Genomic DNA, 26441 nt, shown 5'->3' with positions numbered 1-26441 from the left:
TAACTGTAACTCACATACACTAGTCCATCGCTGTAAGTCGCTCAACCCATTCAATCCCACTTGTCTATCCTCACTCACTCATTCATTCAGCCCTACTCCTTGTCATTATCTCTTTGTGTCTCTGTCACCGTCTCCTGTCTCACAACCACAGTCTGCTTCATTCTGTCATATTACTCAAACAGGCATATAAAATATGAATAAAAAAGTAAAGCTATCATTAACTCCAAGTTAATTTAAACACATCATTTAAACTAACAACAGGTTCACCAAATCATTGTGGTGTAGACAGTTAAATCTTGGAATTTGATCCTTCTTGCAACAGGAACTGGTCTCCAACAGATAACTGTCTCTTACACTCCACCCTAGCTTCATTGTTATTGCATCTCAGACTTTCCATTGTTTGAAATTCATTTAAAATAACATTAATCCTTTTGTCTCACCAGTTAAAGGACTTGGAGCATCTTTTCCTTCCGTAAGCACCTCCCCAGACATAATGTTAGTCATTCCATTATAAAAGCAGAATAGTCACTTTGGAGCACTGTAGATGGTGTACAACTAGCAGCGGGCAGTTATGTAACCATTCAGCACTGATGTAAACCAAGGTGGTGAAGTGGTATGTGTGTGCCACTCAGTTGTAAGGAATTTGCTCAGTAACATATGTCAGCATGGAGACGTGACAGAATGCCAGCAAGGAATCTCAGGAATCTCATAAATTAAACTTTGCATAAGACCCCACAAGTAGTAGTCCACAGGAGTTAAATATGGCAACTGTGGCAGCCACGTAGCTGGACCATCCAGGCCTATCCATCTTCCACAGTACCATTTGTTGAGATGTCTTCGAACAGCGCAAGAGTCTCCAAAGAGCGCAAGAGTCTCCGAACAGCGCAAGAGTCTCCGAACAGCGCAAGAGAAGTGAGGTGGTCCATCATGCTGAAACCACATTTCCTGACAGTCATTCAATGGCACAGATTTCAAGAATGGGTCCAATATGTTTAGTAGGAAGATGAAGTATGCAGTATGAAGTTTGTAATGGGAATTTCTGACCTCCTTGTATATCCTAACCAACAGGGGACAGTGCCGAGAGTCAGGACTTGTCAATGACAATCCAACAGGAATTCTACTGTCAGTAAATGCATGTCCATCTCGAGCAGTTTCCAAAGAAAATATTGCAAATGGAACCGCATGAAATGGAAATCTCAAGTCACGTACCTCACAGGAGGCTATTGCTTAAAGTGGCATGTAAAGATACACATCTTTGACAAGCATACAACACAAAGCCAGGACAGTAGCTGACTGGACGCCTGTAGTGAGATGAGATCGAGTGGAAATTTGGCTTATTTTCAAAACATTGCAAAACCACAAGAGTATTGATGCTCCAAAGAGGTGCTAAACTTGCAGGTTTTGGAGAGTGTACTTCAGGCTGGAGGTGGTTTCATGATGCTTTGGTGGTGCTTTTCATCCCACGACTTGGGCCCACTCATTTAGGTTACTGTGAACATTCTCAGTGGCCAATTGTTGCTCTTTCTTCTACATCTTCATGATGAGTATGCTGTGGGCACTCTCATCTTCCAAATTGAGATTAAACTGTTTGCATGACTGTAGGTATGCATTTCTGGTTTTATGAGCATTCGGGCACCATATTGTATTTCAACTGACCCGCTAAATTATCCCACCATAATTCCTTAGAAAATGGCTGGACTTTTTAGGAGAGGGAATAAAACATTGCAATCAACATTCCCACAACTGTGTTGCTCTACAGGATGTAATACTCACTTAATGGTATCAGCTACATATGGCATACCTAAAACAATGTGGACACAATTTTCTGCTGAACTGATGTCATTATCAACGCTAGGGGTGGCGTTACATAGTATTAGGATTATGTCTTCTGGGAGTGACTAATTTTTTGTCCTGTGTGCTTGACGAGCTGATTAGCACTTACCTTCAGGAGATGCAGCCCCAGTGTTGCTGGTAGACACATGCAAAACTAGACAATATTACTCTAAGCACATGGGAAGGATTGTTAGTGGAACACTGAAAAACTAGGGGTGGATGCACTAATAGGGCTCTACCACATATCAGGAGGAAGGGAGGCAAAGATGAAGGAAAAGGCATCAGAGTAAGTAAAATCAGTAATCATAAAGTAACTTGCACAAAATAAAACAAAACACAGTTTACTCACAACTGCTGTGTGAGGATCCAGAATGCGCATCACCACTTGGGCTTGGAGAAGAGCGTAAGCTAGTTGTGGATTCTGTAACAGCATTGCGCGAGCCTCTGTTGGATTATTCTGAACACAAAGTTTCATCTGTTTCATCAGTTCAAACATTTGCTCAGGTGGTAAAGATGCAACAGCTTTGCTTATTGCCTCAGGGGCCTTATCTGACTGTACTGCTTCTCCATATGGATTCTCCACAACAGGGCCCTGTAACAGACCTGACAAACCAATAGTTTGTTACTCCAATAAGCAGCAGCAGTGGTGATGGCAGTAGGACTGGGAGTAGGACTAAGAGTATTAGTAGAGGTAGTAGTAATGGTGGTGGTAGTGGTAACAGCAAAAACAGAAATGTACTTCTAATGAAACAAAAATTGAGTATGGCAGGGATTAGATCAGAATGTTTTTTTTTTTAATTAATAGCAAATTATAGGCACGATTACATGTTGTGAAAGAAATGCAAGAAATATTTAAACTAAAAGAAAATTAAAGGGGAAATTTATGAAAATAAATTGAGAATATCAGAGCTAATGTCAAAGCAAAGTCAGATCTCATCATCTGTCTTCCGGTTCTTGGTAGTCCTTGGAGAAATAGTAATAGTAATAATAATAATAATAATAATAATAATATACAAAGTAGATCCTAAATTGATACAGTTCCTAAACATAGTAATGAAAAATTGGAAAACCACACTTAATATACAAACAAATTCAAATAATATCACATCACAGCCAATACAGATTGAGTGTGGAATATACCAAGGAGACTCATTAAGTCCTTTCTGGTTCTGCCTTGCTCTGAACCCACTATCCAACATGCTAAATAATACAAATTATGGATACAATATTACTGGAACATACCCACACATTTGCTATACATGGATGACCTAAAACTACTGGCAGCAACAAATCAGCAACTCAACCAATTACTAAAGATAACAGAAGTATTCAGCAATGATATAAATATGGCTTTTGGAACAGACAAATGTAAGAAAAATAGCATAGTCAAGGTAAAACACACTAAACAAGAAGATTACATACTGGATAACCACAGCGACTGCATAGAAGCGATGGAAAAAACAGATGCCTATAAATATCTAGGATACAGACAAAAAATAGGAATAGATAATACAAATATTAAAGAAGAACTAAAAGAAAAATATAGACAAAGACTAACAAAAATACTGAAAACAGAATTGACAGCAAGAAACAAGACAAAAGCTATAAATACTTATGCTATACCAATATTGACCTACTCATTTGGAGTAGTGAAATGGAGTAACACAGACCTAGAAGCACTGAATACACTTACACGATCACAATGCCACAAATATAGAATACATCACATACATTCAGCAACAGAAAGATTCACATTAAGCAGAAAGGATGGAGGAAGGGGATTTATCGATATAAAAAACCTAATTATGGACAGGTAGACAATTTAAGAAAATTCTTTCTAGAACGAGCAGAAACTAGCAAAATACACAAAGCAATCACCCATATAAATACATCGGCTACACCACTGCAATTTCATAACCACTTCTACGACCCTTTAGATCACATAACATCAACAGATACGAAGAAAGTAAATTGGAAAAAGAAAACACTACATGGCAAGCACCCGTATCATCTAACACAGCCACACATCGATCAAGACGCATCCAACACATGGCTAAGAAAAGGCAATATATACAGTGAGACTGAAGGATTCATGATTGCAATACAGGATCAAACAATAAACACCAGATATTACAGCAAGCATATTATTAAAGATCCCAATACCACAACAGATAAATGCAGAGTTTGCAAACAACAAATAGAAACAGTAGATCACGTCACAAGTGGATGTACAATACTAACAAATACAGAATACGCCAGAAGACATGACAATGTAGCAAAAATAATACATCAACAGCTTGCCTTACAACATAAACTTATAAAACAACATGTTCCCACATACAAGTATGCACCACAAAATGTACTGGAGAATGATGAATACAAATTATACTGGAACAGAACCATTATAACAGATAAAACAACACCACATAACAAACCTGACATCATACTCACCAATAAAAAGAAGAAATTAACACAACTAATCGAAATATCCATACCCAATACAATAAATATACAAAAGAAAACAGGAGAAAAAATTGAAAAATACATCCAACTGGCTGAGGAAGTCAAGGACATGTGGCATCAGAATAAAGTTGACATTATACCAATTATACTATCAACTACAGGAGTCATACCACACAATATCCACCAGTACATCAATGCAATACAGCTACATCCGAACTTATATATACAACTACAGAAATCTGTAATTATTGATACATGTTCAATTACCCGAAAGTTCCTAAATGCAATATAACATATACTGTACAGTTAAAAGGAAGTGACACTTGATCAAGGTCCGCGTCACTTTCCATTTTTAACCAGACATAACGTCTGAGAAAGGAGAGAGATATAATAATAATAATAATAATAATAATACATAACATCTGAGACAAGAAAGAAATAATAATAATATACAATGGAGAATTTTGGAGTGTCCTGACACTGGCCTTCACAGCTCGTGGAACATGAGGAGACATGCAAAACTTTTCTCTCTGAAGATGCAAGGTTCAAGACCACTTGTGTGTTATGGAGAGTAACACCCCACAAAATGTGAATCTGTGTATGAAGAAAATTGCATGACTAGAGGAATAAACCAAGGAGGTGAGCAGTTCTACAGTGGGAATAATTGTACCCAGAGAATGAATTATTGCAGTTTAGAGACCTACAAATAATGTCTTGGGTACTGGCTGACCTATAAAAACAATTAGCCTTGATGCAACCACGCGAGGATGTGCTTTAGCAGACACTTGCTACTCAGCTATTTATGGGATCACAAAGGAAAATTACTCTCTCACAACACAATTTAATGAAGAAACCAGCAACAGAGACCTATGTCGTTCGACCTTTATAAAAGTCTCGATGCACAGCAGGAAACAGAGATAAGACAATCTCTCTTCTCAGTAGAGTCCCACAAACAACATCTAGAGGAAGAGAGAATTACTGAGCAGGTGCATCTCTTACCGCTTTACCTACTGGCATGCCCTCTAAACCTTGCCTAGGAAATTTTGCTTGCAGAGAGAATGAATTGATACCTGCTACGTAGACAACAGAAATTAATATGGAAATAATGGTAAAATTCTAAATTTTAAGAAAATCCACTTTTAGCTTGAAGGCACCCTCTAATGTACAGTTCGTACAGTCATATCCCAATTTGTCAGAAACTGATGAAAATCTTGTACATGAAAGAAAAGTGATATTGAAAAATTTTACTGATAATAAATCAGTGCTGCTTGCTGCTTAGAGAAGACTTTGCCTACAAGACTGCGGCCGCCAGCTGTAGTTGAACTTAGCCACTACAAGCTCCCACTGCTGTTTGGCCACCACCGTCAATAATAGAAAATGAGGACTAGCCTGGCCTTTCCATTGTGAAGGGCTGTACCAAGTGACTGCAACCTACCTCTTTCTAGCTGTTGAGCGAGACACCCAAGTACTCCCTACATGGCTGTACAATGTGTTGCTGATATGGGTCCTGGACTTCCGCCTTCATGACATCTGCCACCTGTGGTATGCTGTAGGCACCTGTTAAAGTGGATGACTGTCTTCGAGAGTGGTGGGGTGGGCCACACTAACTACTGGCGAGCCACGGTAGGCTCATGCCTACAGATTCCTATTCTGGTTATCTGCACATCACTGTTAGGTCCTGACCTACACCATGGCCACAACTGGACAAAGCCCTGTACTCACATTCCTTGCTGCACTTGAGTGTGTAATTCAGCACACACTCCATTGTGCTAGAGAAGATAGCCCCCTACTGTACAATCACACAGAATGAACATGTTTCCAAATGATGCTGTTTCACTAGGACCTTAGGGTGTATGGTAGCCACTCACACCAGCCCCCAAGCTCAGCTTTCTGCACCTTCAGCATCACCACCTGACATGCTCAGTCTCCACACCCACTAAAAACCCTGATCTTAGAGTGACTGCTGCAACTGGTGGTCAAAAGTGGGCCTCATGTCGACACTGCTACAACTGGCGATCAGAAGTGGGCACCATGCCAATGGTATCAGGTGGCTAATCACGACGACGACTGGTGGCCACAAGTGGGCCTCACGCTACCTAAACTACAATTGATACCACTATGATCAACACCAGTTTCTCGTGTTACTGTCATCCCCGCAGCAGCAGTGATCATCTTGCAGCCAATGATTCACGCAATGCAGGGCAGTGAGTGAAGAAGCATGTTTTTAACTCTGTAACTGACTGTTTACCTTGTAACTGGCTGTTTTCATTATGTAATTCACTGGCCTCTGTCGATTGTACGGGCGTTTATTTTAATCTAAGAGGAACTTTTGTACAGCAGAGTGAACCTCCTGGCCTGACTAGTTTTAAGGATAATTGTCAGGAGCTATATTTAACATCTGTCAGGTGCACACTTTGCAGTCTTTCTAGGTACAAGTTGTCGTGTACGACAGCTGTACTAGCCATATGTTTCATTTGTCAATGTTGGAATCTTTTGACATGAGAGTGTACTCAATGTATATGGGCTATGATATGCCACAATGACTTGAGTAGCTTTTTGTGTACCGTGTACTCTGTAGTGTGAACCTAGTGCTCATTTCCTTTTGTATTGTATATTTCTTTATTGTTTGGACAACAACAGAATATGTAAGATGCTAGCAGAAACACAAAGTGCTAGTAATGGGGGTTCTGTTGATGCTATGATGGAGCACATCATTAGGTTACAAGAAGCACTTTTAACAGAAAGCTGGGGAAGTAGCACGTTGCAAGGACCATGGAGAGGTACTGTGTGCTGAGAAGCACTACGTACTAGGACAACTTGGAGAAGTTAAGACTATACCATGTGTACATTCTCCTATCAATCCTGCAAAACCAAATTTGAGAACACCTTTTTCGCCAAGGCAACAAGAAGACATACGCGTATTTCTTGGTGATGTCTGCCACATTGGGCAGTTGGTCTGATGAAATTTACCTTTTTATGACCAATCTGCATTTGATAGGAGAGGCTAAGGCATATGTTACTTACCATGAGACTTTACGAGATGTGCAAATATTCGAACAGTTACCTGCAAAGAGGGAGGAGGAGGGGGGGGGGGGGGGGAGGGAATACGACAGCAGAATAGAAGGCAGATCAGTACTTGCTTCTTTAGTGAGAATAACGAGTCCATTGAACCATTCTCAGGTAGGATCCAAAAGATCAACATACAAATGTACGTGCTAACACAGAATGAGTAATAAGAATAAGGATCTCTATGTGTTTTTGCATGGCATTCCCCGCTTAAATGCTGCACGCAGATTAGGATGGAGAACCCTTCTGATTTGGCCACAGTTATCAGGATCTCCACACAGTTGGAAGAGACAGATATAGCAACTACAGACTGTGGCAACCACCAGGTGTTTTCTTCAATAATGAAATATCACAGGTGTAGGCATGAGGACCATTTCCAACACTGTCATCAGCTGGAATGCTAAGAGTGCAGACGAGTAGCTCACAAAGCATGATAATGCAGGAGTAAAAAACAGGAAAATCAGTATCAGCAAATGTCTTCAATAAATGTGAATGGGAATGTTTCAGCCACCAGAAAATGTTTCCAATAAAGTGTAGTACTGGACAAGCAGATGCAGAGATGGAACGCTGCTTGAGTTGTCTTGGTGCCAGGAAACATAGGTTTCTGGTAGATATTGGAGTACATTTATTGATTATTGCACGAGATCTCTTGGATAGAAAGAGACTCGGGTCTCCACGTTACAGGTTATGTTAAGTTGGAAATAATGAAGTAAGTTCACTGGGTGCAACACTGGTCAAGTTTAGCATTGGGGCTAAGACTTTTCCCAAACATACAGATGTGTTGATACAGGTTGGTGAAGTGTATTCTGCAATTATCACACTCGATTTCCTCACTAACCATCATACTAAAATTGATCTTTCATGGTATACAGTAGAGCTTCAAGAGACTGTTTGTGCTGGGTGATACCACTGCAAGCGAGGCAATGTTGCAAGGTGCACCAATCATGAAGCTATTGCCAACTGCACTGAGTATATGCACAATACAGATGGGTTCCCATGATAATGTACTGTCAGGGACAGGGGAATTAGTTTAGGTCTTTGCAGGTACAGAATTACCACAAGAGATGTTGTGTGTGGTTGAGCCACTTGTAAGTTTGGGCACAATGCACTGTTTTGTCACCAGAACAGTAGCATGCAAAAGTAATGTGAATGGTGAATGTACAGTTCCAGTTACACTCGATGATTTTGATAAGAACAATTAAAGTCTAGCAAAGGGCTTCATTTTCGCCATATTGTGTATTTTGGATGAAGGGGATATAGATAGGACATGTACTAACCGCAGCCACAAGCATACCGTCAATAATTCTGCTTTATGTAACAAAGTGGGTCATTTGTAGGATAGTGACCAGTGTGCTATGGAAGCATTGCATGGGATGCATTACCCATAGCCCAAGTTACCCAACACTGCATACCCGATGTAATGGAAAACCATGACTACAGATGAAGGAAGTGATATTGGAACAAGGAGATGCACATTCTCTTATGACACAGGAGTTGCGAGAGAGCAGAACAGGAAGTGTTACCATTTGTCTGATGACACAGGAGTTGCGTGAGAGAAAAGAACAGGAAGCGTTACCATTTGTCTGACCATTATAGTCCAAAATGATGCATGGTTGTGCAAGGCTCAGTTGCTAAGAGGTGAACCTGACACAATACAATGTCACAGGGAAGTGCTCGAGCCTCAACCACATTTTCAGAAACTAGGTACCCACTGGATTTACTCAGTCTTTATGTCACAGATTGTCATCATCAACTGATTCGAGAATGGAAAATCTAGGGGCATGAAATGGATGGAACTTCAAGATTACGGTATCTTGGTCAATGGCATGACTTACAATGTAGCATAAGCTCAACTATCTGTTACCTGTAACTATTACCAGTATGACCATGATCATGTTATACTAGGCAAAAAAACTTTTGAATATCCTGTCTATCCAAAACAGGACATTTGAGTCCAGAACTCCTACACTTGATCGATGGACTAACTGCCTCCAAAAATGGGTGTATTACTACGGAACAGACTTTCAAACATATCCAACATTTCCAGGAAATATAACATCAGAATATCACCACTATAAGTGTTTCTACTACTAGCATAGCTATGCTTTTTTAGAAGAACTTGTGTACTCTACCTACACTTGAGACGCAAGACTGCCAATCCTCCTGACCTATCTCTGCACCAGATCCCCACAGAAAGGCTTGATGCCGTAACTAAGAAGTAGGAATTGCAACAAACTGTGCCAATACATAGAATTAAACTATAGCAAGTAGAACAAGAAAGATCTCGGTCATATTGGAGATAAAACATATATTTATGTGGAAACAAGTAACGTAACTCACTCTTGTAAGATGTTAACAGAGATTATACTGTATAAACCAGTATCAATGTAATTTATGCAAAATGAAGTTGTTCTAGGATGATGCCAGCGTAAAATTCCTGATGAATGCTTGGAGATGAGAGGATTGTTGAACAGCAGATCCAATTCCTGGGTGCAAATATAAATTTTTGAAAATACTACCTGGCACAGATGACACAGAATCATATCTGGCTCATGCCGTGCATCAGAAGCAGTATCTCGGACATGCAAAGAGTGCCACTGTAGCAGAAGGCTGGGTGCTACTCAAAATACATTTTCACACCAAGCTGAGCCGTAATTGAGGAGTACGAATGGCACAATCTGACAGCATTCGATGCGTCATTCTGTGACACTTGCAGGACTGAGCCACAGCAAGTAAAATCCAAGCTCAGCTTCTCCACAGTGTCTTAGCACTGACTGAAAGTGCGAAGGCATCAAAACTGACAATAACTGAGACACCACAATGGGGCCAAGTGTGCAGACACCTCCAAATAATGAGGGTGAACGACTGCATCGCCAGCCACAATGATGTTATGTCCAACTTAAATACTCCCATTTCAGGGTCAGTATCCGGTCATCCCATTAGTTACAGAATAAATTGGTTGGTGAATCATGATGTGCTGCCTGCTGCCGAGAGAAGACTTCGCCTCCGAGACTGCGGTCAGTCGGTTGTAGTGAAACTTAGCTGCCACTGCTGATTCGTCACCACCATCACTGACAGAAGATGCGTACGAGCCTCAGCCGTCCTTCATGAAGGACCATATCGAGTGACTGTAAGCTACCATCTTTCACATGTTTGGCAAGGCACCCAATTAGTGCCTCCCTGGCTGTATGTCGTGCTGCCATTTGGGTCCGAGACTTCCGCTTTAATCACACCCGCTGTCTGTGATATGCTATTGGCACCTGCTTAGGTGAAGGTCCATCTCTGAGAGTGCTGAGATGAGTTGCACAAGTTGCTGACAAGCTACAGTAGGCTCGTGCCTACAGACTCCCATTCCGGCTATCTGCATGACACTGCCGTCAGATCCTGACCACCGTGGCCACGATCATCGAAGCAATGTGTCCACATCCCTTGTTGCACTCGAGGGTGTGATTTGACATGCCTTCCAACATGCCAAAGATGACAACTCCTACTATAAAATCACAAGCAAGAAATATGTTTCCAGACAACGCTGTTTCAATGGTGCTTTAGGGCATACAACACCATGCACAGCAGCTCCCGACCTCGGCCTCCTGCACCTGCAGTGTCACCATCTCACCCTCCATGCCCACTAAAAATTCTGACCTGAGGGGTGTCCGCTACACAGGGTTGGCAAAATAAAACTGGCCTGTAAAATACTTCATGCCTTGGGTGAAGATGATGTAAGCTGGCCCGCCTACCTTACAAAGCACAAAATACTTTCTGGACCAGCTTTATTTTGCTCTTCGTATATGTGGATGACATAAAACTAAATAAAGAAATCGGAAACAGCTGCAACCTGGACAATAGCAGACAGGTATTGGTATCAACATAACCATTTACATTAGAGAACTGTGCCACTATTCATATTCGTAGCATCGAAGAACAAATAACAAATGAGAAAATTAACAGTACTAATTAATTGGTGCCTGGATAAGAGTCCAACAATTTGAGAATAACACCAAACATTAACACAAATTAAACATTTGCAGGTTAATCTTGTAATACAACTGAAAACAGCCAGTTTACCAGATTGTTGTCACTCAGAAAATATTTTCTATCAAATGAAAAGGTCTGACTTAATACATTTATCAAGTACTGATTTAGATTGAAAATTAATTAAAAGTTACTTTATGTTTTCAAAAATGATTATTCATAATGAAATACTTTAGCTATTGAAATCACTTATACATAAAATAATTATAATAATTAAGATATGGTGTGGCTACTTACTCTGCATCTCCATACGCGACTTCTCTGTGCAGGCATTGTCAACACGCAGAGTACGTCCACCTATTTCATAGCCATTTAAATTTCGCATTGCAGAAAGAGCAGTCTCTTGATCTTTATATTCACAAAATCCATAACCTTTTGGTTTACCGGTCTCACGATCATAAACTAACCTGCAAATGGAATTGCTTGTAACGTATGATCTCACAGCATAAAGTTATCGCCCACCGTTTATCATTAAAACAAAACAAAAATTGACCTTTAACTCAGATATGAACTTACACAGTACCTTCTTGCATTGCTAACTGTTCAGATTTTTTTTATTTTTTATTTATTTATTTTTTTTCCCAGTAGCCAACACACTCATGAATCTGCAGTAAAACAAAAATATTTTTCTTTTTTCCAAGTATCTCAAAAGTATATTTTAGATTCTTCTGAAGAGTTACGATGCATTAAATTTCTTTGATAATATAGAACACAAATTCACGAATACCTCCGTAGCGCTATGTTCACTGCCCTGCTGATCTTATAATTATTCCCTAATTTGCATGTTGACTGCTGTCCTATCTCATATTCATCTTCACACAGGTAGCACTAAATGTCTATGACCAGACAACTTGTCTGGCATAGTTGTAATAAATTATACACGAAATCCTCTGTCATTAGTCATTATATCTGTTAATGAAATCTGTATCAAAACCCCCACAATAGTTCCTGAGACTTGCCAATACATGTAGTAACTGCAAAAAAAATTAGTTTCACCACATCATGACAAGCTAATACACTCAGAAAAATTTTGCTGAATTGGACACTGGACTCTGAAGCCTACGCTGGTATGTTACTTCATTTTCCATTGCTGTTTCATGATTCAGAATTGCCTGCTGTGTATTAGCTACAAGTGTACAGAATTTGCGTACATTTGGGTACACCATTTATGGCTCCAAAGCATCTACAGAGTAAATATAATTGGGTGATGCCTGTTCGTCTGTGATTAGAATATATTACAAATTAAGTATTTAACACAAACAATGAAAAATCCAGAATGGAATAATGACAACATTATGAAAAGGACAGATCTACTCACCATACGGAGGAGATGTTGAGTTGCAGACAGGCAGAACAAACAGACTATGAAACACACAAGCTTTTGGCCTCAAGGCATTTCTCTAAAAAACACACACACACACACACACACACACACACACACACACACACACACACACACACACACACACACACACACACGAGACCACTGTCTCTGGCTGTCTGGGCCAGACTGTGAGCAACTGCGCATGATGGAAGAAGGGGTGGTTGGGATAAGGAGGGAGTAAGGAGGAGGCTAGGGCCGCGAGGGGGAGGAGAGCATGGTATGGGTGAGGACAATAAAGTGCTGTTGGTGGGAGCATATATAGACGTGGTGAGGAGAGGGCGGGGCAGCTAGGTGCAGCTGGAGTTGGGCAGAGGTCCAGATGGAAAAGGGGGGGGGGGGGGGGGGAGGATGGCACTTTACATCCTCCACATCACATGGATACAATCTGATGTAGAGGGGAACGAAGGTGATAGCAGAATTATACAACACCATATAGTTCTTCAGAGCTCAACACAGCAACTTGTCTGGCGGTAGTGACAAAGAAGTGGAAGGATTCCTGAAATGGCATCAGAGTGGCGAAGATTATCATGTAGTGACACTGTAACAAAGCCACATGACTGGGGGAAGAGATCATAAAGTCAATAACCAAAAAGGTGCTACTTGTGGCACTAAATTGGGCAGGGATAAAATCATTGAGGGGAGACAGATAAAGATCAGAAAAGATGGTCAGTCAGAAGACGTGGTAGTCCCCAACAGGGGGTACATACTGAAATCACAAGTAGGAGAAAAGGAGGGGTGAGAGATTTCTTACTATGTACATGCCCTGCCCGGGGGCAAATAAACATTGCAAATGGTAATCGCTGGGCTGGCTCACACTTGCACTGCTTTCACTTCTAGTGTGGTAAGCAGTGTGGTAATCTTAAAGGGTTGGAGAATTGTTATATGGAGAGCATACAGGTCACACAACAGGAAGATATTAGTCCTTGCAGTTTAGGAGGACGACAGTAATATCCGTTTCTGTTCCACTGAATCATCACATTAAAGTGCACCTTGATTATGTGTGAAGGGGCCAAGAGGACATGTCATGCTTCAGGATGATATTGTAATTCATCAGGATGGAACATCATCATGTGAAAGAGGGGGGGTGGGAGGGGTGGAGAGGAAGGGGAATCTGAAGCTCAAGGGTCACAAAAGCAGCCTTACCCCAAGCTTCCTTTTCCTTCTCCTTAATTCCTTCAGAGCATCAGAAATCTTGCAAAAGGTTATCCACCGTGGGGGTACAACTGGAAGATTGGGCAGCCCTGGAAACTGCTGTCCAAGGCTCCTGCTGCCACTGCCTGGTGCAGAGATTTCTGGGATGAGGGTTCTCTGTTACACGATGGCTTAGTAATTGGTATTGAGGTCCCTAAGTAGGTGCTCCAGTGAATCACAAAGTCGTTGGCTGGTTGGAGTTAAGGGACTAAACAGTGAGATCATCACTCTTCAGCCATGGGGTAGTTCATCTGCAGTTAATGATATCTGCTAAAAATTTGATCAAATTATGGAAGTACTAGCAACCCACCTTGGCCTCACAGAGGTAGCACTGAGTACCTATCACTGTATAACTTGCCTAGAGGCACCAGTGCACAGCGAGTATCAAAATCCTTACAGTAGTTCCTGAAAGTAGTCTTCACATACAGATAAAAAAAATGGTGGGGGACTGTGAGTCGTCATAGTTCAGCTAATATGCACCAAAGATTTATAAATCATGTACACGAACCTTCCTCATGAATGAGTGCATCTATTAATGAAAATATTATCAAAAACCCCACAGTAGTTCCTGAGTTTAGCCTTTATTAATTTATAAAATATATACAAGGAGAATATATGTACACGTGAACAGATTCTGGTAATAATAATTTTATGTAGCTCAATACTGTAGTGCAAGTCTTACAAATGGGCATCACTTCACCAACTTGAATCTCTGTGGCCACTTATCCAACCAGAAAATGGTGACCTACACATTTCATTTGTGGCAAATTTCCACACCATTAAGAGGTGACTGGTAGTTTAAAAAACAGAGACTAAATTACATGATGTGACCAGGATTTGATCATGCAAGTTCTTAATTATCAACACCGAACTTTAGACCTACTGCTAAACCACCAAACTTTAATTTGCTTCAGTTCTGGTAAGAGAGACCTATTGTTTAGCATGGAATCCAAACCACATTTCAGTTCTGGTGAATCACTGGGAGGTTTAATGCTAGGTTAAAATACATTGAAAATTTTGTGGTCTGACAGTTATTCGATCCTGCGACCTTTCAGGTTTGAGGCATGCGCTGGACCACTGCCTAGGGTTCTGCTTAATCTTCCCTGCTGTCTGAAGTTGCGGTGGCTGTACTACTAGATGGCAATTCCATTGTTCTCCAGTGATGAACTCAAATTTGTCACAGATCAGCCAATTTTCATGACATATTTATAAATTATAGATACAAACCTTCCTTATGATTCAATTTATCTGCTTATCAAAACTAGATCAAAATCCCTACGATAGTTCCAGAGATTAACCACTACATTCAGACAGAAGTGAGTAGCGAACTTCAATTCATACATTATGAAAATATATAGGAGTGGTAAAACAGAGGCACTGAAAGCAATATTGATGCCAGGGGTGGTAAATAATTTCTGGAGGAATAAAAGTATATGGGTTAGGCCAAGACAAGTCAGAGCAGATGAGGGGTCTGCCAGAGCTCACTTGTGGCAGGAAAAACACCACCTGCATCCTAGCCCCCATCATCCTGATTAAGGGCAACGACAGAGAGTAAAAAAGCCTTTTAGCTGGAAGATTCGTAACAGTGAAAATGAGAAAGCTAAAGATGTAATGGTTATCAATTCAAGTGATAATAATAAAATAAAGTGAGAGAAATAATCTGGCCAATGGGTCAGAAGGACCAGGCAAGGGCACTCCCTCATCCACACCTGTTTCACTTTCGGGGCTCTGCATGCGATGGAGGCCATCCATTGAAGTGCTACCCCTAACATGGAAAATAGAATAAGGCAGGAAAAAGCAGCTAACCACATCTAACAGCAATTAACATAAACCAAGAGAGGGATAACCAAGGCATCTGGCAAAAGACAGTGTCAAGAGCCCCAAGACCCAGCAAGTGGCAAGAGACACCATAACCCCAACCAATCTGCCCCCACCTCAAAGTCCTTTAAAATGTTATAACTGCGAATAACAAACTAGTTTCATGGAGAAACAGAGAACCAGTTCAGCTGTCCATAGTTGCCCACCAATATTAGAGACAAAGAGGGGGAAGAATAATATGAACAGCCCATACCATGGAGAGGGCCCCGAGATGCATTCCAAATGGTAATCACATCCATGGATGGATGTCAGACGGTTGATGACCCTTGTATGCAAAAAGTATCTGATAAGTTGGATGATTAGGAAGTCAGTAACAGGTGGTACCATCGGAAGTGACAAGAGGTATCCTCCTTCGGCACGAAGACTTTCTGTGGGCCATGTCTGGAAGCCATCTTTAGCCAGTCTTACTCTTCAACAATGGACTGGCTTCAACAATTTCAAAGCTGAAGGTGCCACTGAGCCAGAAACTTGGCAACCATAGACCAACTGGGACGAGGTCAGGGCACTGTAAATACAGAGGTGAGTACTGTGATCTGTGCACCAAAAGGTGTGGGCACGGAGCAGAGAGCATGTAGCTTTCGTAAGCAAGCTAGTCATGTTGAAAAATATGGGGCAGCATTGTCAACTTTTCATTAAAGCAGATTCCCAAAAAAATCGGAACTGCCTAACAACACTCAATTAGAGTTCACGATCAGGATAGACAATGGCACGACAGAAATGAATTACTAGTGTTTTTAAGGGAAAGAACTGGAAGCCAAGGGGAAGGGTAGAAGCAGACACCCTTTGGGTGGTAGCTTGGATCTGGCCTTCAGCCAATGCTACACGTTGAGAGCTAAACCAAATGCAAAAGTAGTCCAATGGAAGTCACTAGCCTATTGAAGGCAACGAGGAATAATGTAACACTCAGCACAGAGCCATGCATAGCATCATACTTGAAACAATGAGACTATCTCATCGCAGAGAAGTGAAAACACCTTCTAGCCAAATTTGAAGACCCTGAGTAGATTGAGTCTTTGAGTAACATTCATAAGTTGGATCATCTGATTATGGATCAAATCAGGGCCTGGGACCATATCATGTGACAAGTTAAGAGTCTGAATCAGTTCCCATCCAGTAAAAGATTCCTCACATATGACATCTTGAGGTGTCACGTATTCTGCCGGATACCAGCATTGTTCTTGCATGATATTTCAAAAAAATGAACTGGTATCTTCAACAGGTGCTATCTGAGACAGTTTGTCAAGTGGAACGGTTCCAGTTTTCCATCTGTGGTCTGTTCCCAGTAGTGGTATCCTTAGGATTACCCACTTTGGTCCAGAGTGCTTGTCTGCCATTGCTGAGCAGTGTCTGGAACTCAGTCATTCCATGAACTATGATAAAATGAGGGTTCTGGAACAGCGCCCAGATACTGGGACAATGTTACAAGAGAATCTACGGAAATAGAGGTGATGGCAAACCTCATGAAACATGCCACTGGGTAACAAGTCAGTAGAGCCTGGGAGCTTGCACTGGAGTTAATATAAATGCAATGGAGGCATCAGCAGGACTCCACGAAAAGTCATACTGTGAGTGTGGACACAGGAAACAAATCCCAGATAGAGCATCACGCACAAGATTAAATGTCACAGGGGAAAGGAGGGGAACGCAAAGGGAACACCTAGGCTCACACTGGACCAAAAAACGAACACCAGCATGCAGTTGGGTGTATGGGACTGAAGATGAAATACCAGCACCTAGCCTGGCACGTGGGACCAAAGAGGAAATGCCTAAGAATGTTTCTAGTGGGTCACAGAGAGAACACCTAAAATTACAGTGGATCGAAAACAGGATGCTGACCTACAGACAGGTACTCCAGATCAAAGAGAGAACACCTAAGGACAATGCTAGACAATGCGGGCCGCAGGCGTAATGCCTGGTAGTGACAGTGGAGGGGGAAGAGCATAGGTATCAATATGGGACACGTTCCACTTGCCGAGCAGTCTCAGGTAGTGCCTGATGAAGATAACGAGTCATATTGTCAAAATATCTTGCAAGAACAATGCTGATATTTGGCACAATACCTGACACCTCAAGATGTCAACAGATCACCGGAAGAGTCTGAAGATTCACATTAAGAGACTCTACAGGGAGGAAATGTACTGAAATATCAAGAAGCTGGACAAACTTCCACACAGGAAATGGACAATGTTGAGTTCTCTCACTTTCACACTGGGACGTCAAGATGGAGATGAAGAACTAATTTTTGTCAGGATTAACCATTACATCAACTCTAGAGCGATGGGCATTATAAAATGTTGAGCAAGCATGGCACTTGTGACAAAGACGATTTGAGATATGCACCACAGGCTAGATGTGGCTTTTACCCCTTCATCTATACAAGGCAGCTGAAGATCTGGACATGGTCAACAGTGCACGTGGGTCTCTAATGAATTATGCCTAGAAGAATGCCTCAGTGTGACAGTATGCAAAGTTTGAGCACAAGAGTAATAAAATACAGCAGGTAGAGAACACTCAGACTGTGGTTGGTTGGTTTAAGGGGGTGGGGAACCAAACTGTTTGGTCAATGGTTCTCAGACTGAGATTAACCTAAGTGGCAAGCAGTTTGATGACAACGCTTTGAAGGTACTCAGCAGAGGTCTTGACTTTGCTATGACTCCTAGAAATGCACTCACTTCAGGTTTCATCAGCACAACAGACTAAGCAGCCAACACACTTCCCGCAAAGATGGAGGAAGAAATTCGCATGGAGACCTGCGGGGTTCTCAGCAGGACAACGCCTCCAAAATTGAAGTGATGAGAGGGTTGCATTAAGAGGCTATGGGGAGACAGCAGCAGCGTGGTGTTAGCAGCAAACAAAAGGAACCCTATAGTCATTTTGCAGTAGGTTGCGATCATTATGAGAAAGTGTGTCAATTTCTAGAGGATCCACCATACAGATTTTTGGAATGTGACCCTATGGACAAAGTGGACAGGATCACAGCTCTTTTGAAGAAAACTGGAATACCTGACAAAGTCATTAAACAACTATGAACAACAGTGCAAGTTCCACTTAGACTATATGGACTGCCAAAAGTACACAAAGAAGGCATGCCATTGTGTCCAACTGTTAGCAACACTAGCGTATCAGCATACCCAACAGCCAATGTATTCACCACAGCAACTCACGGGACTTCTTTCAACATCTCAAACAAAACTGTACCCTTTCCACAAAGTGAGCAGTTTCAGGCAGCACATGAAGATCACAAGTCACATGGTTGGAATGTTGTGCAATAACAATACTGATATCCAGGAGAATACCCAATACTTCAAGATGTCAGCAAATCACTGGGAAAGTGTAGAATTACATTCCTCATATAATTCAATCGTGATGAGTGTGAAGGACTGGGAGATGTTTTCAACTTTTCCTTTATGTGTGTGAAAGGTAGCCAGGTAAGATGGTTGGTTGGTTAGTTGGGGGAGGAGACCAAACAGCAAGGTCATTGGTGCCATGATTGAAGGTGGCAGAAACCAAGGGAGGGGAGCAACACAAACAGCACAGTCCAGACAAGGGGGAGGGACGACTGGCAAACAAGGAGATAAAAGGAACATCAGGGCAGCAGGAAGAGGAAAAAATAGGGAAAGGGTTGGAGGAAATAGGGAGAGCAGGGGTGCCCCAGAAATAATGTGTGCAAAGGGGCTCCAGCACCATCACTGACCTGTCCTGATTCCCACACAATACAATGATCACAAAACAAAAGGAGCATCAGGGGAAGAAGACACAAGGAAATGAGAAGCAAAACTGCACAAAAGACAAGACAAAACATAGGGAAAAGGTGGGGAAAACCTGCTGGTGTAGAGGCGAGGCCAAGGCTTCCATAACCAATGTAAACGCTAACTGAGGGACTCCAATTCCAAAGAAAATTCAACGACTTAAACCTGAGTGGGCAAACCACTTTCACATAGAAAACCAAGGACCGACAATCCTACAAGGGTCATCTGATAACACCTGGGACAAGGAGGATGGGAGGGTATATTTAGTGCAAAGGACCAAAAGGTGGGGGCAGTCAAGCAAAATATGGATCACCAAGAGGAGGGGGGGGGGGGGGGCAACTTACGGGTGGGGCTTTTTGTGTAGTAAAAAACCATGGATCAACCTAGTACGGTCGATACAAAGATGACAGAGGATGGGAGATTCCTGATGGGAGAGGCAGAGGGAGGAACACCATGTGGCGGGAGCCTCCTTGACTGCGCAGTTCACGACTGAACGAAAAGGTATTTTACATAAAGCTGCAAAGGCTGAAGAGGTCACAGAGAATGGGATATAGGGAGCTGAACCCCCCCTGCCCCCCCCCCCCCCTCCCCAAGCCAGACGACAATCGAACAAGTAGCACCACCAAGATTGGCACGATGGTTGTGGATTCAAGGAGATAACAGAGAAGAGGGACGCACCCAATACTGACGATCAAAGGAATCATCAAAGGAGGAGGCACAGGATGGGTGGCCACGCACGGCAGACAAACTGCATGCATACCCACTAAGGAGAAAGCCACTGCGTTAAGACAGAGGTAGTTCAGCAGCTTCAGCACACTGAATCTCAACTGGGCTAGTGTAAAAGGGGCTTGTGGCCAAACAACGGATGCCATGATGGTGGATAGTGTTGAGACGGCGTATGAGGCATGGGGATGCAGACGCATAAACAAAGCACCATAGTTGAGTTTCGAATGGCCAAGGGACCGTTACAAACAGAGGAGGGTGCTTCTACTGGCACCCCAAGAATTATCACTGGGGACATGTAGGACATTAAGGAAACGTGTACAGCGGGCTGCCAGGCAAGACACATGGGAGGACCGAGAGTGTTTCCTATTGAGCTTGAGCCCCAGGAATTTTGTAGTGTCAACAAATGGAAGGGCACCAGGCCCAAGATGTGAAGACAATGGGAGAAACCACTTGCATCACCAGAAATTCATACAGACAGTTTTGTCAATAGAAAAGCAAAAGCAATTGTTGATGCTCCGGGAGTAAAGACATCGCTGAAGATGCCGCTCAGTGAGACAGGTCCATGGAGAACTACAATAGATGGCAAAAAGTCAACAAAAAGGGAGCCGGATATGCCCGGTGGGAGACATGCCATTATAGGGTTAAGGGGATAGCAAAGAGGATGACACTCAGGATGGAATCCTGAGACACACCGTTTTCCTGGATAAAGCTGACCAACATGGCAGAGCCAACACACACCTTGCAAACTCGATCTTTTAAAAATGCCTGAAGGAAACAGGGCAGGTGACCACGAAAGCCCCATGTGTAAAGAGTACGGAGGAGTGTTTCCTATTGAGCTTGAGCCCCAGGAATTTTGTAGTGTCAACAAATGGAAGGGCACCAGGCCCAAGATGTGAAGACAATGGGAGAAACCACTTGCATCACCAGAAATTCATACAGACAGTTTTGTCAATAGAAAAGCAAAAGCAATTGTTGATGCTCCGGGAGTAAAGACATCGCTGAAGATGCCGCTCAGTGAGACAGGTCCATGGAGAACTACAATAGATGGCAAAAAGTCAACAAAAAGGGAGCCGGATATGCCCGGTGGGAGACATGCCATTATAGGGTTAAGGGGATAGCAAAGAGGATGACACTCAGGATGGAATCCTGAGACACACCGTTTTCCTGGATAAAGCTGACCAACATGGCAGAGCCAACACACACCTTGCAAACTCGATCTTTTAAAAATGCCTGAAGGAAACAGGGCAGGTGACCACGAAAGCCCCATGTGTAAAGAGTACGGAGGATACCAGTCCTCTAGCAGGTGTCGTAGGACTTCTCCAACTCAAAAAACACGGCCACAGTCTGAGATTGCTGTAGAAAAGCATTCATGAGATGGGTGGACAAAGTAACGAGATGGTCAACTGCAGAATACCGCACTCGAAATCCACAGTGTGCACTCAAGCCACCATACCAGCCGGGCATGAATCCTACGTTCCATCACCTTGCAAACACAGCTGGTAAGAGAGATGTGGCAGTAGCTAGATGGTAGGTTTTTGTACTTACTGGGCTTAGGTATGGTTATGACTATGACTTCACGCCAGCATATTGGAAATGTGACCTCTGTCCAGATGTGATTGTACATGTTAAGCAGAAAGTGCTTGCCCACAAGAAAAAGGTGCTCCAACATCTGAACGTGGATGGCGTCTGGCCCTGGGGCGGAGGATTGGGATGGACTGAGAGCATGATCTAGCTCCCTTATAGTAAAGATGGCATTGTAGCGCTCACGATTCAGATAAGAGAAGGGTATCACTCGAGCTTCCTCCACTCATATCCGATGGAGGAAAGCTGGGTGATAGTAGCTCTAAACTTCCGTAAAATGGTGGCCAAAGGTGTTGGAGATAGCAACAGGGTCCACGATAACATCGTGTGCTACTGTCAGTCCAGAAATTGGGGAATGGATCTTGGTTCCAGAGAGCTGTCGGAGGTTGGCCCACACAAGAGAGGAAGGGGTGGAACTGTTAAAAGAACTAGTGAATGAAATCCAGCTAGCTCATTTGCTATCCCAAAGAAAGCGAAGACACTTTGCACTCATCTGTTTATAACGTATGCAGTTTGCCATTATAGGATGATGGTTAAAAATGCGCAGCGCACGTCTCCATGCACGAAATGCGTCGCGGCATGCCTTCGTCTACCAAGGGACTGGGATACGATGTGGTAAAGAGGAAGAGCGAGGAATGGAATGTTCTGCAGCAGTAAGGGTAATGTTTGTGAGATATTCCACCTAGTCGTCACAACTGGGGAAATCTTGTTCTTCAAAGGTATCCAGGGAGGAGTAAAGCTGCCAGTCAGCCTTTGTGAGCTGCCATTTGGGTGTGCATGAGGATGGGGTAGGAGTCAGCAAACGGATAGCACACAGGAAATGGTCCCTCAAGTAGGTGTCAGAAATAACAGTCCACTCAAGACGATGGGCAGACTGGGCAGTGCAAAAGGATAGGTCCAAATGGGAATAGGTGTACGAGGAGTTGGAAAGGAAAGTGGGTGCTCCAATGTTAAAGCAGAAAACATTAAGTTGGTTACAAAGGTCAGCCAAGAGGGCACTTCTCTGACAGGTCCTGGGAGAACCCCAAAGGGGCCGATGCGCATTAAAGTAACCAAGTAGCACAACAGAGGAGGTAGCTGCCCAGTAAGCTGAAAGAAGTCTCCCCTGGTGACATCGAAAGATGGAGGGACATAAGTGGTACATAGGGCAAATGTCAGGTGAGGAATGAAAAGGCAAAACTGAAACAGCTTGAAGATGGGTAGTCAGGGAGTTGACTATGAATGTCATCGCGTATGAAAACAATGACATCTCCATGAGATGGAATGCCGACCTCATGGCGAATATCAAAATGAATCGGTAAGAAATGTGAAAGCTCAAAGTGGTCATGAGGGTGCAATTTCGTTTCCTGAAGGCAGAGTACAAGTGGATGCTGCGATGCTAAAAGCAGCTGCAATTCCTCTTTGTGGGACCGAAGGCCGCATACGTTCTATTGGAGGACAGTCATGAGGAGGAAGAGATGTAGGGGTGTCAACACGGCGGCTGCCGAGTGACAGCTGGTGTAGAGTCGGCACTACAGGGCACAGAAGCAGGAGGATCCTGTTCCATGGGATCCACAGAAGCATTGGCTTGCTTGTGTGGTTGGTCTGTGGAGTCCAATGCTGAAAAGTGGTTGGTGGTGCATCCGGCAATATGGAGGCCGGCTGGGCTAAGGAACCATGGGGCGACACCGTTGAAGAAAATCTTCGAGATGGGAAAGGAGCAGACTGTTTGCCTTTGGTGGACTTCATGGAGCGAGGAGTAACAAGAACATAACTACAGGTGCCAGATGGGAGAACACATGGTTTGTGACTAGCCAGTAATTTGTGAGTGACTGGGTAAGGCACTTTTTCCTTCACCCGGATCTCTTGGACAGCTCACTCATCAAGACACGTGGGATAATCCTGAGAGGAGGCAGCATGGCCACCTTTGGAGTTGATACAATGGGGAGACGGAGACGGACAATCACCCTCGTGTGCAATTATACCACAGGTTACACATTTTGCTGTGTGCTGACAAGATGTTCTAGTGTGGTTGAAACGATGACACTGTTAGCAGCCCATTGGGTTCGGAACGTATGGTAGAACTGTGATAATTGCATAGCCTACTTTTATCTTGGATGGCAACACCACTCTATCAAAGGTGAGGAAAAAGAGTGCGGGTAGGCACTAAGGAGGAATCTACCTTTTTCATTACACGATGGACGGCAATGACACCCTGATCAGAGAGGTAATATTGGATTTCGGCCTCAGACAGACTGTCGAGCAGCATGGTAACAGATTTACCTTGGCGAAGGCCTGACCGTCTTCAGTACACGAGACCATGAGGAACTGTGGTGCAGCGGGAAGGATCTTTGAGTCACTAGCCTCATCACATTTACGTTTCGTAAACGTTGATTGGGAAGGTGATTGACTCACTGCGAGAAAATCCCCCATGATTGCCAGCATCTCCAAAGGCGAGCTCCTTCCAAATGGGGGCTCCCATCACATGGGGGCGCACCCACCTTAGGTGACTGTTCATACCTCAGGTCACAACTCCAAAACACCTGACAGGGGGACCAATCGGCAGTTTGGGATGGCTGCCCCCTGTACCAGGGGGTACGTGCGAACCCTACCTGTCGACCCGGGGCTGGGAATTACGCATTACCCAGTCACCGGTTACACGTCAGATGCATGGGCCGGTCTTCAGGAGTGCACAGGGGGGAAGAAGGAAAAGAGGAACCTCAAATGCTGAAGCAGAGGAATGAGAGGAGAAGGGAAACGAAGAAAGGAAAATGGAGTGAAAAACAAAGGTGAGACTGTTCTTACATCAGCGACAGACAATGCAGAACATTCCCAATAACATCCCAGACATATTCTCCAAGGGAGGGGAACAAGGATAGCAAGAGGACAGACATGCAGCACGGGAGGGAAAAAAATGATGCAAAGGCTGGGGCCTCATGGTAGCCAAGCATGAACACACCAAAGAGTGGTGGGGCCTGGGGGACGGGGGGGATGACCAAGGGGGGGGGGGGAGAAAACGTGGGGAAGAGAGCAAGGAGGGGAGATGGAAATCATGGCAGAGAGATATGAGCGGTGTCCGTCAATAAACCCACCCAAGGGCAGGCAGCAGGTTGATGACAGCCCGAAGTCACAAAAAGAATAGAACAGGAGGGGGTGAGCAGTGGGAAAGTGGGTGTAATGGCATAGGAAAGCACATGCTGGGATGGTCAAACCGAAAGGGGAAGGACCCCAGCATCAGCAGAAGTCTATCAACAGGGCTAGTGTGAAAGACACCATCAATTAAACGGGTGCCACGATGGTGAACCGGGTCCAAGAAGAGCAGTGCGGAAGGGGCAGCTGATCCATAAACCTGACAACCGTAGTCCAGAAAAGACAGAACCAATGTCCGGTAAAGGCAGAGAAGGGTTGAATGCTGCGTGACCCATGAGGTGCGGGCAAGGAAGCAAAGGACACTGAGTTCATGAAAACAGCCAATCTTCATAAGAAGGATATGGGGCAACCACTTGAGCTTGTCGTCAAAAAGAAGATCCAAGAAACGGAGCTGGGGAACCAAGCAAAGGTCCTGGGCAAAGGAAGAACTCTGGATGCAGATGGACCACACTACGGCGACAAAAATACACCACCATCGACTTAAGGGAGAGAACTTAACCATGTGAGTATGTCCATGTGGAAGCACACAGCGTGGCAGCCTGGAGCTGTCATTCCACAGAGGCCACCATGTGGGAGCTAGTCCAAATGCAGAAATCATCCGCATGCAGAACAGGGGTGACCAACCATCTGGCAGAGGCCATAAGTCCATTAATTGCAACGACAAAAAGCAAGGCACTTAATATGGAGCCCTGTGGAGCACCATTCTCCTCTGCCTGGGAAATACTGAGAATGGTGCCAACCCAAAGTCTGAACAACCAGTGGGACAGGAACTAGCAAATAAAAATCGGGAGTGGGTACCAAATACCCCACTCATGGACAGTAAGGAGGAAGTGATGGTGCCACACTGTGTCATAGGCTTCATGACGACTGAAGAAAACTGTGACAAGATGGCAGCACTGAGAAAAGGCCTGGCGAACTGTGATTTCCAATCGAAGCAGATGATCCATCAGAGACCGTCCCTGCTGAAAGCCGCATTGCTAAGAAGATAAAAGGTCCCAAGAATAAAAAAGCTCCAATTGAGTTGACGAGCCACCACCCATGCAAGTAATTTGCAGGACATTGGTCAGGACGACTGGATGCTAACTACCAAGGGACAATGGATCCTTGCTGGGCTTAAGGACAGGCAATTCAATACTGTCTCTCCACTGAGAGGAGAAAATGCCTTGGAGCCAAATATGGTTAAACACCTGCAGGAGATATTGCCATTGTGGAGGACTGAGGTGCTGAAGCAGTTGGTTGTGTATGGAATCAGGGGCAGGGACTTAATCGCGAAAAGAAGAGAGGGGCAGAAGAAGCTCCCATTCATTATAAGGTTCATCGTAAGATTCAAACTGTCGAGGGGTAAAACATAAGCAGGAAGTTTCAGCTTGCTGTTTCCAGAGGAGAAAGGTGGCTGGATAGGAGGCTAA

At 43.5% G+C, this 26441-nt stretch overlaps 1 protein-coding gene across 2 annotated transcripts in view; it reads right to left on the bottom strand.

Annotated features, from left to right (window-relative positions):
• The window catches only part of LOC126237146 (cleavage stimulation factor subunit 2 tau variant), a 104829-nt gene that overhangs the window by 50199 nt on the left and 28189 nt on the right, over positions 1–26441 (bottom strand). For both annotated transcript variants that reach the window (XM_049946988.1, XM_049946989.1), the window contains exons 3-4: positions 11632–11801; positions 2183–2436 (exon numbers count right to left, since the gene is read on the bottom strand). In XM_049946988.1, coding sequence (XP_049802945.1) covers positions 2183–2436; positions 11632–11801 — 424 coding nt within the window. The remainder of the gene's footprint in view (positions 1–2182; positions 2437–11631; positions 11802–26441) is intronic.

Source organism: Schistocerca nitens, chromosome 2 (genome assembly GCF_023898315.1).
Source record: "Schistocerca nitens isolate TAMUIC-IGC-003100 chromosome 2, iqSchNite1.1, whole genome shotgun sequence".
Classification (NCBI taxonomy): Eukaryota; Metazoa; Arthropoda; class Insecta; order Orthoptera; family Acrididae; genus Schistocerca; species Schistocerca nitens.
This window is presented reverse-complemented; position numbering and strand designations above follow the sequence as displayed.